At 38.1% G+C, this 12,212-nt stretch overlaps 1 protein-coding gene across 2 annotated transcripts in view; it reads left to right on the top strand.

The window, feature by feature from the left end:
* Positions 1–2,246: 2,246 nt before the first annotated feature.
* Positions 2,247–12,212, top strand: part of LOC114142640 (para-nitrobenzyl esterase) — a 38,979-nt gene continuing 29,013 nt past the window's right edge. Inside the window, exons 1-5 of one of the 2 annotated variants that reach the window (XM_028013995.1) lie at positions 2,247–2,268; positions 5,764–6,037; positions 7,496–7,916; positions 9,316–9,423; positions 10,891–11,087. In XM_028013995.1, coding sequence (XP_027869796.1) covers positions 5,771–6,037; positions 7,496–7,916; positions 9,316–9,423; positions 10,891–11,087 — 993 coding nt within the window. In that variant the 5' untranslated portion in view covers positions 2,247–2,268; positions 5,764–5,770. Of the gene's footprint in view, positions 2,269–3,011; positions 3,124–5,763; positions 6,038–7,495; positions 7,917–9,315; positions 9,424–10,890; positions 11,088–12,212 lie in introns of those variants that run through there. The other variant, XM_028013994.1, reaches the window with a different exon arrangement.

Here is a 12,212-nt window from a genome sequence, read left to right as displayed (position 1 = left end):
TTGAAAAAACAGCAAATTAGATAATAATGATAATGCTGAACTAATACTACTAGAAATGGTAATATATGTTACACTGTAAAATCAAATAAATATGGAAAGGTCTTATTGTGTATTTCTCTCATTATTTACTTTATCAAGCCACTTTTTTATTTTTTTAATTATTGCCAATTTTTGCAGGATTAGTCCTCCGTACATCACAAACCATCCTGAGTCAGGTTCTTCTGCTTTTTCTTATTTCACTGTCATAGTTTTGTCATCTGATCAGAACAAGAGCAGCAAAAGAAAATCCTTAAATATTTTTGGAAAAGAAGAAAAGATGCAGATTTTTATTTAATGTTGCAGCAGTCTTCAGCACCGTTTCAGAATAACTCTGGGAGTAACTGCGGCCTGGATGTGATGAATGTTTCCCACCAGGAGGCTAAACGAGATTCTTAAACCATCAGTGACGATAATATCCAGATGAGGGAAACCGGATCCGATCCGTGTGAAGGTTTTCAGAAACATCGGCGATGCAGCAAGGCGTCTCCATTAGGAATAAAAACAACAAACTGCTGCAGAAGCTGCAGGTTCATCTCTGTTAACAAAGAAGAGATCAATCTGCTGGATTAGAGCTTTATTTCCTCCCCAGTGGCTCCAGCTGAGCAGGAAACAGACAGAAACCACTGAATTCCTGCTGTTGCTTCTGGCTGCCCTGACGGCCACCGGAAAAATAGGAAATATAAAAATAGGAAGAGTAAATTTCAGACAGAAAATGTTCTAGAAAACACAAGGAAAGTTTGAAAAGTTGAAAATTTGCTAAAAATAAAAAAAGAAATCTGAAATTTTGATATTAATCTCAGAAATTTTCTAAAGAAAAAAAGAAAACAAAAAAATTATTTATGAGGTTTAAACGACAAAAATTTGCTAGAAAAAAACTCCAAAATTTTAAGATCAATCTCAGAAATTTGATGGAAACAAAATAATTTCTCATTTCTAAAAGTGGAAAATTTTCTGTGTTTTTCTTTGAAAATTTCTGAGATTAATCAAAAATTTTCTGAGTATTTGTTGGATAAATTGTATTTTTTAGAAATTATCAAATATTTGTTGTATCATGTAGCCTTGTAGTTACATTTAGATAATGTTTACTTATATGCTCTTATTCTTTTACTCTTAGTATAAGTAATGTTTCTGTGTGTTAATAACTTTGATTCCTTTTTAAGGAATCCCTGTGAAATGGAGGTGTTAGTTGTTCCCAGCTGAGTTTTACAACCCTGGAGGAAACTCTGCTTTGTTCTTTGTGCTACAAAGCCGTTGCTTTGAAGCTATACAACGTGTCCCATTCGACGCCGTGCCTGGAGCAAGAAGGATTTAGATTGTACTAACATGTGTTTAGTTAGTGATTGTTATTTAGCACTGCAACTAAAATGCTTTGACCCCACCCTTTTAGAGTTGCAGTGCTCTCTGTGATAGGGACTCTGAAATCAATAAAACAGAGGAGCGAGAGATGTGTTTTCAGAGCGGTAGGAGATTTGTAACTGAAAGCACATCTCTGTCCGTTCTCCTCGCGAGAAACAAAGAATCTAACTCTCTTGTCTTTCCTGTGTTTGTTTAAAATTGTCTCTAATAGGTATTTAGACCTGACAGTATTTTTCCAACAAAATTTCAACTTTTGGAGTTCAGAAATGTTTTTAGTTTTTCCAGAAAAATTTCAGATTTTTATGGCAGAAATTTGCTCCTCTTTTTTTTTTTATCTCCGGTGGTCCTGATACTCCATCGTACCAAGATGCTTGGAAAATGTTGCCTTATTTATTTATTGTTATCAGTGTAATAGTTTTTACTGTGTTCATCGTCAGGCCTCTGCAGAGCTGAAGGATTTACTGCTGATGAGGAAACTCAGACATTTCAGGTGTGTAGAAGCAGGGATGCATCTAAAAGCTGCAGGTCAGCAGCTCTGGGGGTCTCGGGCCCCTCTACCCCCCCTGGTTTTTAACTAACAACCTCTTTCCACCCCCAGGATGAAGGTGTGTTTGGTTCGCTGTGAATCGGCGCCGGAGCAGCTGAGCAGGCAAACAGCAGCTTCAGTTTCTGCAACCAAAGGGCCACTGAGGGCGTTTTAGCAGGACACTCATTGATCTGGATGGATTTTACTGTAATGTGGTTTGTGTTAACCCTGCGGTCACATGCCGCCTCCGTCCAGTGGCTCAGTGGAGGTGCTGCGACCTGACGGAGCAGCGAAAAGCAAAGCTGATGATGTGATGAAGATTTGTCTCAAAGCAGCTCCTTCTGCAGGTGGAAGCCTTTTTTTAAATTTTCACAAATTAATCAAAAAGTTTTGCGAATCAAAACCATGTCAGGGGGAATCAGTAATATCTAATTCAGTGCAGATTTAACCATTCTATAGACTTTAGTTCTATGGCTTCTCCAAATCTAAGTCCTGATTACATTGTTAAAAATGAACAGTTTTAACAGAGAAAATAATGGGGATTCATTTTTCTAAATCATATTTTCACAAGATTATTCAATCACTAATAAATGCCACCAACTGCAAAACAGATATTTAGGCAGCAAACTAAATATTTAAAATGTTTCCTTTTTTAATACAGCCTCACTTTCTGTCAGGTATTACTTTGGCAGTAAACATCTACATGTTCCTGTTATATTTAATCCCATCTTTGTAAAGAAGTGCCCAATATAAACGTGGCAAAGTTTTAAGCATTAATAAAATACCTTTGGTATGAAACACTGTGACATTACTGCTGGTGCATGTGAAACTAATACTGATTTGTGTTGAAATAAGGAAGTTAAAGGTGTTATCTGCTGCAGGTAAACTGCTCGTAATCTTTCAGCAGAAAATCCTTTCAAAAATCCTGACCGGTTCCTTTAAATAGTTTTATGTTAGAATGTTCAAATTGCCTTTAATACCATGATTTTTTTATTTTCTACAACTTTTCAATCTAAATTTGTTTTAAAAGGTTTTATTTACTCATCGCTGTCGCTCATTGAGTCATTTTTGGGTGTACTGGCCCCTTAAATGTCCTTATTAGGGAACACTACCGCGCATGCGTACTCGGACTGTTCAAAACATCGTCAGCTTCAGGTTTTGACAGCTAAACTTTCTAAAGATTTGGGAAGTTGTAGGACATGGTGAGTCATTAAACTTTTCTTTTCGGGTTTTGTTGATTTCATCCAGAAAGTTCAGGTTTGATTCTGCAGGAAACGGTTTATTTCTAAATGTTTACAGGACATTTTTCTGCTCTGAGAAACTTTTCTCTGCTTAACTTTTATACTCTGACAGTTTTCGTCCCCTGAATTTAATAATTTATTTACGAATTCATTTTGTTCAGCATGAATGCAGGTTTGCTGCTTTTGTTCCTGTGAACACGGAGTTTCTGGGTGTTTTACTGGTTTAACTGGCTGCATTGTGTTTTCTCCTCCCTGCGTGTCGCTGCTCGTTTCCACGCATTGTGTTGTTTTCCTGGACGGTTAGTCCAGAGATCTCCAACACTCAGGATAAAAAAGCACATTTCTGACCGAAGTTCAGCCAAATAAAACTTGTTTAGAGCCGCAAATGTTACATGACATTTTGGGAAAAGACAATATCTGATGTTATGTAAACAGCAGGAAACGTGTTTCTGCTGAAGCACAATTTTATTTATACTTTTAGGTTTTGGAAGATGAAAACATAAAGTGGAGGATATATCTCAACAACTTTTCTTCTCTAATGAGAAGAAGAAAAATGTAAAAACATTTCTGGTACCATTTGTGGACATTCAATAAATAACAAAAATAGCTATTTTCTAAAATTATATCTGTATAAAATAATTTATTTATTGTCGCAGGTTGCAGTTTTTTTGGTTAAAGTTTGAATATTTGCGGTAAAGTCAGATTTTTACTAAACATTTAAGGGTAAGAGCACAGCATTGTGCAAAAGTTTTAAACCAGCCCTCATTTCCGTGTATTCTGGGTTTTATTTTGATCCTACACAGTGACGTGGATCAGCAGGTTTCTCAGGTTTCTTTGGACCATGGCTGCTTTTTCACTCAGCACTAGTCCAACCCGAACTGGACTTTAGTTCTGCTCCATGAATCATCCGTCCATCTATTGTCTGGCAGCTCAGCGCCGGGCTGCAGGTTGAAACTAAACATTCAGGCAGAAAATGGAACCTAAACTCAGCAGACAACTCGGCAAATAAAATGATTTACTTATGAATATCTTAAATATACAAACCATTTAGTATTCATGCACTTAAACCTTAAAAGTTTGCATTTTACTGCTTTGTTTTGTTTTTTAATGTTTTGATCAGATCACCATTTTGTCTTCTTGACTTTTATTAAAATAACTACAATCTACAAGAATAACTTCCACATCCTGCTGGTAGTTTTTTAAAATTCCAGTCATAAACATGTTGCAATTCATCAATTGATCAATTGATCGGATGATAAATTAAACAAGATCGATAATTTCCATTCTGAAAAGTTGAAGATGAATTTTGTTTACGTCATAATCCATTTTATTTATGTTTCAGGTGTGTGTGGTTTTCATTAACATTTTTATTGTTTTTGGTTTTATTTTGGAAATTTAAAATATCTTCCAGTTCCAGTGTGATTATTATGGCATTATTGTTCCTTTATCAAAACATATTGCTCAAAACTAGTCTCAAAACTAAAAATATTATCGTTTATCATTAGATATGCACCGATTTATTGGTGCCGATTTCCCTAAATTTGGGAAATCCGATTTTTACATGTGAAGCCGATCTTAACTACGGATTTTATCTACCTGAGCAAATTTAAATCAATTGCTGTCTGCTGCTGCTCTGCTGTGAGAGAGGTTGGACTAGCAGACCGGCCCACCAGACGTCTAAACATTTGCAGTTCACAATAGTCGTCTCACTGTTGGCAACAGATCAACTTTCTTGATATTTAGCAACATTTTAGACAAAAAAAATAGGCACCGGCCAAAATCAGAATCGACAGTTCAGGACTTTTAATAGATCAGTGATCGGCCAGAAATCGGTGCACCTTTATTTATCAGAATTATTTACTGGGCAATTTATCGTTTACTGTGACAGTTCTGGTACATCACTGGGTTTTTATAGTCGTAGTTGTTTTGGTCCTGATCTACAGAAACAGCAGAAAATAAATAAAGTCATGAATATTTAGATTTTATATTGGCATTTATTTTATATTGAGTTGGTGTTAGGGTGGGCATTTATCATATAGTTTATCATTTATTATAACAAGTTCATTATCATGATGAATTTCAGTTATTGATGGTAAATAAAGGAAAAACTGACAGTATTGTCAGAAGTGTTATTTTTGTTATTTTTTCCACTGTTTGTTCCATAAGACCATCAATAAATATCAGTGAATTTAAAAATCTGATTTAACGTAATCACTATATGCAGTTTAATGTTTTAAATCACATTTATTTTTAAGTTAGTGGCCAGAATCCTGATTTTAATCTCAGAATTTAGACTTTTGATCTCAGAAGATTAAATTATGAGGAAAAAACATCAGGATTATTATTTTTGTTTATTGGCTCTAGTTCTCTATTGATACTTAGGTTTAATTTTTAGTATTTTATTGTGTTTTTATATACATTTTTTAAAGTTCTTTCTTATTTCATGTTCATCTCTCTGGTCATTGCTCACTGTTGCCTTATTTTGAAAACTAATTCTCTTGATAAATCCTGATTCTTTTCCATATTTAACCCCTAATTTCCCGGTTCTTTGGATGGAAATCTCAGTCACAGCTGTCTTGTTTTTGCTCTTTTCTCCTCCAGAGCGAAGATGGATGAGGACGATGCGTTCGAGGCCCCGCAGAGGAACGAGTACCGCTACCTGGTGCAGGAGGACGAGGACGAGGAGGTGCAGTACGTCCGGCACCGGCACTACATCAGCCCCTTCCTGGTTCTGTCCAAACGCTGCATCTTCCTGATCTTCCTCGGCGTGGTCGCCCTGCTGGCGCTCGCCGCCTACCTGGGCTACGCGGCGCAGATGCTGCCGCCGGGACGCGCACAGGTGTCGACGGACTGCGGCGAGTTCAGAGGAAAACATGTGAGTTGAGACTCAACAGGCTGAAAACTCAAGAAATATTTCATGTGAGAAACTCCAAGATAAAGTAAAATGTAATTTATAATAAAATATCAGACCTGGGGAAAGAAAATCTGATCTAAATGAATAAAAACAGGAAACTTGCTGCTGATGTCAGCACAAATATCTACATTTCTTATTTTTATCTCCAGTCTCAGTTTCATTTCCCTTTTTCAGACTTTAGAGATGAAATTTAGGCTCCTTAGCAGAAAATACTAAAGGTGATACTGGAAGTATTTACTTCTAAATAAATACTAAATAAACAAACAAATAAATATACAATTCTAAATATACAACAAAATATTTCTTCAAATTATTTTTTTATTTGGTTCCCATTTTATAAATGAAATTTGATGAATCTGTAGTGAATGTACTGACAGGAAATACTAGATGTGACCAGAATAAACCTTTTAGTGACTTCCTGTTTCCATGTGGTACAAATATTAGGCTGTTCAAAATGGGAAAGACAATAAAACACCATTCAGGTTGGATAGAAATGTGAAATGGCTGCAGGAAAGCAGCTCCTGCTCTCAACTTGTCCTTCACCTGGAAGGTTACGAACATCTCTAAAGCTGCCGGTTGGGCAATTTGCTGTCGCCATGGCAACCATTAGACATCATGTACATGTCAACCAGGTCTGTTTCAGAAATGAAGGAAACTTGATTACATCCAGATTTACCACCTCTGGCTTCTTTTGATGCAGGTCATCAAAGTTTCGCCTTTTCCAACTCAGAAATATCCAAGTTTTTTTTCTAGAAAATTTATGAGATTAATCTTAAAATTAGGGCTGCACCGATTGCAGTTTTCTGGCCGATCGCCGATTACCAATCTTTTAAAAAGCCTAACTTTTTAAAAGACCAATTTTGGTCGATGCCATTTTTTTGTCTGAAATGTTGCTCAATATATCAAGACGTTGCTAAATTGGTGTGACTGTTGTTAACTGTAAATGTGAACTGTAAACCAGACGTGATCTGGTCGGCCGGTCTGTCAGTCAGACCTCTCTAACCACAGAAAGGAAAAGCACAGTGGTTAATTTTAATTATTCAAAGTATAATCTTACTAAATATTACGCAGAATAATTTTGATTTTTGAGAATTTTGAAACAATTCAGAATTTTCTGGAAAAGAAATTGCAATTTCCTGTGGAATTAATTTTTTCCATTCTTTTCTGTATTTTTAGTTCTTTGCCAGAAAAGTAAAAAACTGTCTTTATTGGAGGCATAAGAGATCAACTCAAGGTCGACCTTTGCCCAGTTTCTTCTCAGATCAGACAAGCAAAGACCTGAAATCAGGAAATAAAAAAAGAAACATCAGAACCTCCTCCTGTCTGCTGGGTCATTTAAAATCTCCATAAATAAAGTTTGCAGCATTACGGTGTTAAAGCGGCGGCACATTTCTAGATATTCCCATTTGCATTTTGCAGGAAAATGGCGCCTACTCCTTTAAGGGCATTCCCTACGCCGCTCCGCCGGTCGGTGAGCGGCGCTGGGCTCCTCCGTCCGACCCGCCGTGTAAGCAGGGCGTGACGGACGCCACGCGCTTCCGCAGCGTTTGCGCTCAGGTGCAGCCGATGTTGAGCACTGGGAAGGCGATCGGCCAGGAGGACTGCCTGTTCGTCAACGTGTGGACGCCCACGCTGCGGCCGGACGCCGCGCTGCCCGTCATGGTCTGGATCCACGGAGGATCCCTGCAGACGCTCAGCGGCGGCGAGCCCGGATACTCGCCCACGGAGAAGCTGGCCGCCGACACTCAGCTGGTTTACGTCAGCTTCAACTACAGACTCAACGCTTTCGGCTTCCTGGCTCTGGAGGTGTTGAGAGAAGGTTCTCCAAAAAACACCTCAGGTTAGTTGGCCAATCCTCAACTCCATAAAAACTGCTGATGGTGACAGTTTGAAACGTCAGCTGTATTTATTCTGAGTACCCAGATTCTCTCTCACCTCTGTACTAAAATAAATTAGTATTGTTAGTATTTACAGTGAAGAAAGGGAAGGAAAAATAGTTTTTATCGCAATTATTTTTTCTTCCTAAATATTAAGCTGTTAAAATTGACCCAGAAGTTTGTGAAGTTTTCTGAGAGACAGTAATGAGAAATCGGTACAAAATCTGAACCAACAGCCAGTGATGGGCACCATTAGATAAAAAGTTAGCTTTACTAAGCATAAACGTTACTTCCGCTAACGTTAAAGCTCTTCGCCAACATAAAAATCTAGCCGAAGCTAATCGTGTTAGTGAGCCGCTGCTGCTGTATTTCTATTAAGTTTCCTTTACATTCTTGAAATGTCTGTAAAATTGGATTTAATGCTCAGATTTTAATACATAAACAAATGTTTGTATTTCCAGACTTTATTCTCTGTTCCTTTGTCATCCTGATAAATTTCTAAAGATCTGTTGCTCCAAACAGTTTACGTCAAGTGATAAACGAATAATTAGCGTTATAATTATTAGCGATAGTGAACCCATCACTGGCAGCAACTAAAACCTGTCATCTGGAGTTGAAGATGTCGTCTTGTATCACATTTTGGTCCTTGTGCATCGTTGAGGTGGAGTAACAACGGGATGCTTAGCGTAACTAAATCATGTTTTCTGGTTCACTGTGCAGTCAGAGCTGGAATCCCAGCATCATTTCTGGGCAAATAAAGGCACCAGAATAAAAATAAATGTTTTTTTTTCTTTACAGCTCAGTGAAGTTGAGGAAGTGACGGTTCACTGCCTGGTTTCGACTGCACTCTGCTGTATTAAGGAACTTCTAATGGCCTTTTTATCACCAGCTCGTTCCTCTCCTGGAGCCCTTTTAATATTTATGTTGTTTACGTTTTGCTGCTGCTGCTGCAGCCTGAAAACACGCCTCCATTAACATTTGAATACCTAATGAAGGTTAATGCGATGTGGATAAATGGAGCTCATTTCTGGGTTAATGTTGGCGAGTCCGGCCGGGAAACTTCAGTTACATAACCCAGAACAGCGCTGACCGTGATGTGAAGCGACCCGGTAAATGATGCTGTGATGATGATGATGATGATGAGGAGGAGGAGGCGAACCGCTTGAGTCGTTTTCCTCCTCCATCAGCTCGTTTCTAATTCTGGTTCCTCCTGATTCCCCGGCCCAGTTCTGCTCTCCCTCAGCTGCAGACCGGTGAATTTAGCTCATCTGATGATCTGGTTTCGTTTCTGACGGTGAAAATGGGCCAGTGGAAAGAAATCGGGTCCCTCAAAGTAATCGATGCCTTTCCAATCCTCCACAGGGAACTACGGTTTCCTGGACCAGATCGCGGCGCTGAAGTGGGTCCAGAGGAACATCCGTGGGTTTGGAGGAGACCCTGGAAGAGTCACGATATTTGGGCAGAGCTCAGGTACGGAAGCAGGACGTGTCACCGGGTCGGGCTGTGAGATCAGCTCCACAGATCAGCTCCATCATCAGGTGGAAGGAAAACCTGTTGGTGGGGAATTCAGAGGAAGTGCGACTGCTAAATACTTCCTGACCCAAATAAAAATGGAGAATTTAGAGATTTGGGAGAAGATTAGAGGCAGTGGGTTATAATAATATAATTTGACTTGTCTTAAGGATAATCAGATTGAAAGGTTCTGAGCCTTAAAATGGATTGGATCAATAGTTCTGCAGAGGTTCTGAAGCTGTTGAAAGGTTTTTTTTTTACTGTTTCTGTCCAATATCTGACCATGTGTACAGCATATCTCCTAAATCATGACCTATGACCCAATTATTCAGTCAAAGGCCCCTAAACTCAGGAGATAAAATAGAACAAACATAAAGAAAAATAATGTAACCTGATCTTTTACTTTTTATTGCAGTTTGTCACAAAAACACATTTTATTTTCTGTCATGAACCTTACAGCCCCATCATGCTGTTGTGTATTTTATGGAGCTAAAATGGGGCCAAAAATTTGGTTCAAGAAAAATGATGGAGGTGAATTTGAGCCGTAAAGTTTGTTTTAAAAAACTTACGGAGCTAAATTGGGGCCTTTTTTTAAATTGGAGCGCTAAACTGCATCCATAAAGTTTTTATTAAAATAATATGGAGCTAAATTGGAACCATTAAGTTTGTTCAAAAACATTATGGAGCTCAGCTGGGCCATAAAGATTATAAAAAAATTATAATATAAACCACATTTTAAGAGCATGGACCAACATTGGACCAATAAAACTTGTTTAAAATGTATTAATTGTAGAGTTAAATTGCAGCCATACAGTTTTTATCCAAATCAATATGGAGCTAAATTGGGGTCATAATGTTTGCTTAGAAAAATTACAGAGTTAAGTTGGGGACATAAAGTTAAAAAAATATAAAGCTCTTGATCATTACGTTTGTTAAAAAACATATGGGGCTAAATTAGGGCCATAAAATCTATTGAAAAAGTTTTTTTGAAACTAAAAAATTATTTGCCAATTTGAATTTTTTTTTTTAGTTAACTTTTTGCTTTATTTTAAAAATTTCTTTTTCAAACTAAAAAAAAATATACTTGAAACTGGCCTCTGATGACAGGAGATGTGGAATCATGACTGACAGCAGCAGCCGGAAAAAAAACTTTCCTTTTCCATACAAATGTCTTTAAAACATCATGGTGGTATTTACTTTTTCATGTAATAGTGATGCTGCGCAGGACTGAGAGGTGTTGAAGGGCTAGAGAAGCAAAATTTAGTAAGCTAGACAAGAAGGCTAATATCTGGTTTACCATAATAAATGGGACAAATGTTGAGTTACCTTCTATTCAAAGTCACATTTTTAGAGTGTAAGTGGAGCAGAAGTGTATTTCATTAAGATGAACTGCAGCCTCTTGTGTGTTTCCTCTGACCGATGGAGGTGGGACTTCGGTATGGACCTTGATGACGTCGCCGCTGGCCAAAGGTCTGTTTCACGCCGCCGTGGATATGAGCGGCTCGTACGTACTGAATGCGACGCTGGAAAAAGCCGAATCGGACAACCTGGTGTTCCTGAAGAAGACGGACTGCAAAGACCTGGTCTGCCTGCGAGGTCTCTCCATGAGACAGGTGCTGCAGGTAAGATACGATCATCTGCAGGTGTAAAGCAGGAGTCACCAACACGGTGACACCTGGTCGCCTGCAGAGCCAGTTCTAAAAATAGTAGCTGTCGTCAGGGAGCACTGCCAAAAAAATGTATTTAATTAAATGTTTTTACATTGAAGTAATACCATTTGTTTATAATCTGGAATTTAAATAAAAATAAATTATAAAAACGTTTAAAATAACTTGCTGCATGTATAAAACGTAGTGATCTTTTCTAGGGTTAAAGTTCAGAATTATGCGCCTGCAGCTGTACGTACAGCCACGAGGTTTTCCTTTAAGTAAAAAAAGAAAATGTGAGTTTTTGGATTGTTATTGTCTAATCCTCTTTACTATTAACAAAATTGTGGAGAAAAAATATTTTTAGTGTCAAACATCTTGTACGTAGCGCTCATCAGTGTGATTCTGTGGGGTTGGGCATGCCAAATCCTAAATCTTATTGGTCAGTTTACTTTTTTATACTTTGCAGCTTGGCGCTTTTTCTGTAAGCTAAATGAATGAGTGGAGTTTGATCCTCCCGTAGTTCTAGGAGCATCGTTTGGACTATATCTGAGCTTTTTACTGTGTGCGTGGATTTATCTCCACAGCAGAGATACAGTAGTTCTCTGGTGTGGAGAATTATCTTTTGTCCATTAGGTTCTTGATGTGTCACGTTGAAGAAGAGTCAGTGAGTTGAATTCATGATTTCCATTTATTAAGACTAAAATACAGTTCTGGGCCATTGTTCATGCTACCCTTATGGGCTAACAGAGCAAAATGCATCAAACAACAGTTTGTAATTCCCTGTTAGCCTCTATCTAAGCTGCACCCTAAAGGCGGCGTTTCTTAACATGACATTTCCTTTAGCTTTAAGCTTTGTGCGATTGTGCTCTATGTGAGTGCATGTATACATACACGAGCATTCAAATAGCTAAAAGAGATGGAGGAAAAGACAGGATTATTTATTCTTAACCCCAGTTTACAAGCTTATTTTTTTTATGGTTTGTGAACTGAAGAGCTGACTGGTCATCCGGATGGCTGACATCTGCCGCTCTGCCTGAGCGTCGCGCTAAAACTGTGAATCTAGCCCAGACATTTGCCAAAGGAGTAGAAATTAAGCAA

The sequence above is a fragment of the Xiphophorus couchianus genome, chromosome 4 (assembly GCF_001444195.1).
Source record: "Xiphophorus couchianus chromosome 4, X_couchianus-1.0, whole genome shotgun sequence".
Lineage (NCBI taxonomy): Eukaryota > Metazoa > Chordata > Actinopteri > Cyprinodontiformes > Poeciliidae > Xiphophorus > Xiphophorus couchianus.
This window is presented reverse-complemented; position numbering and strand designations above follow the sequence as displayed.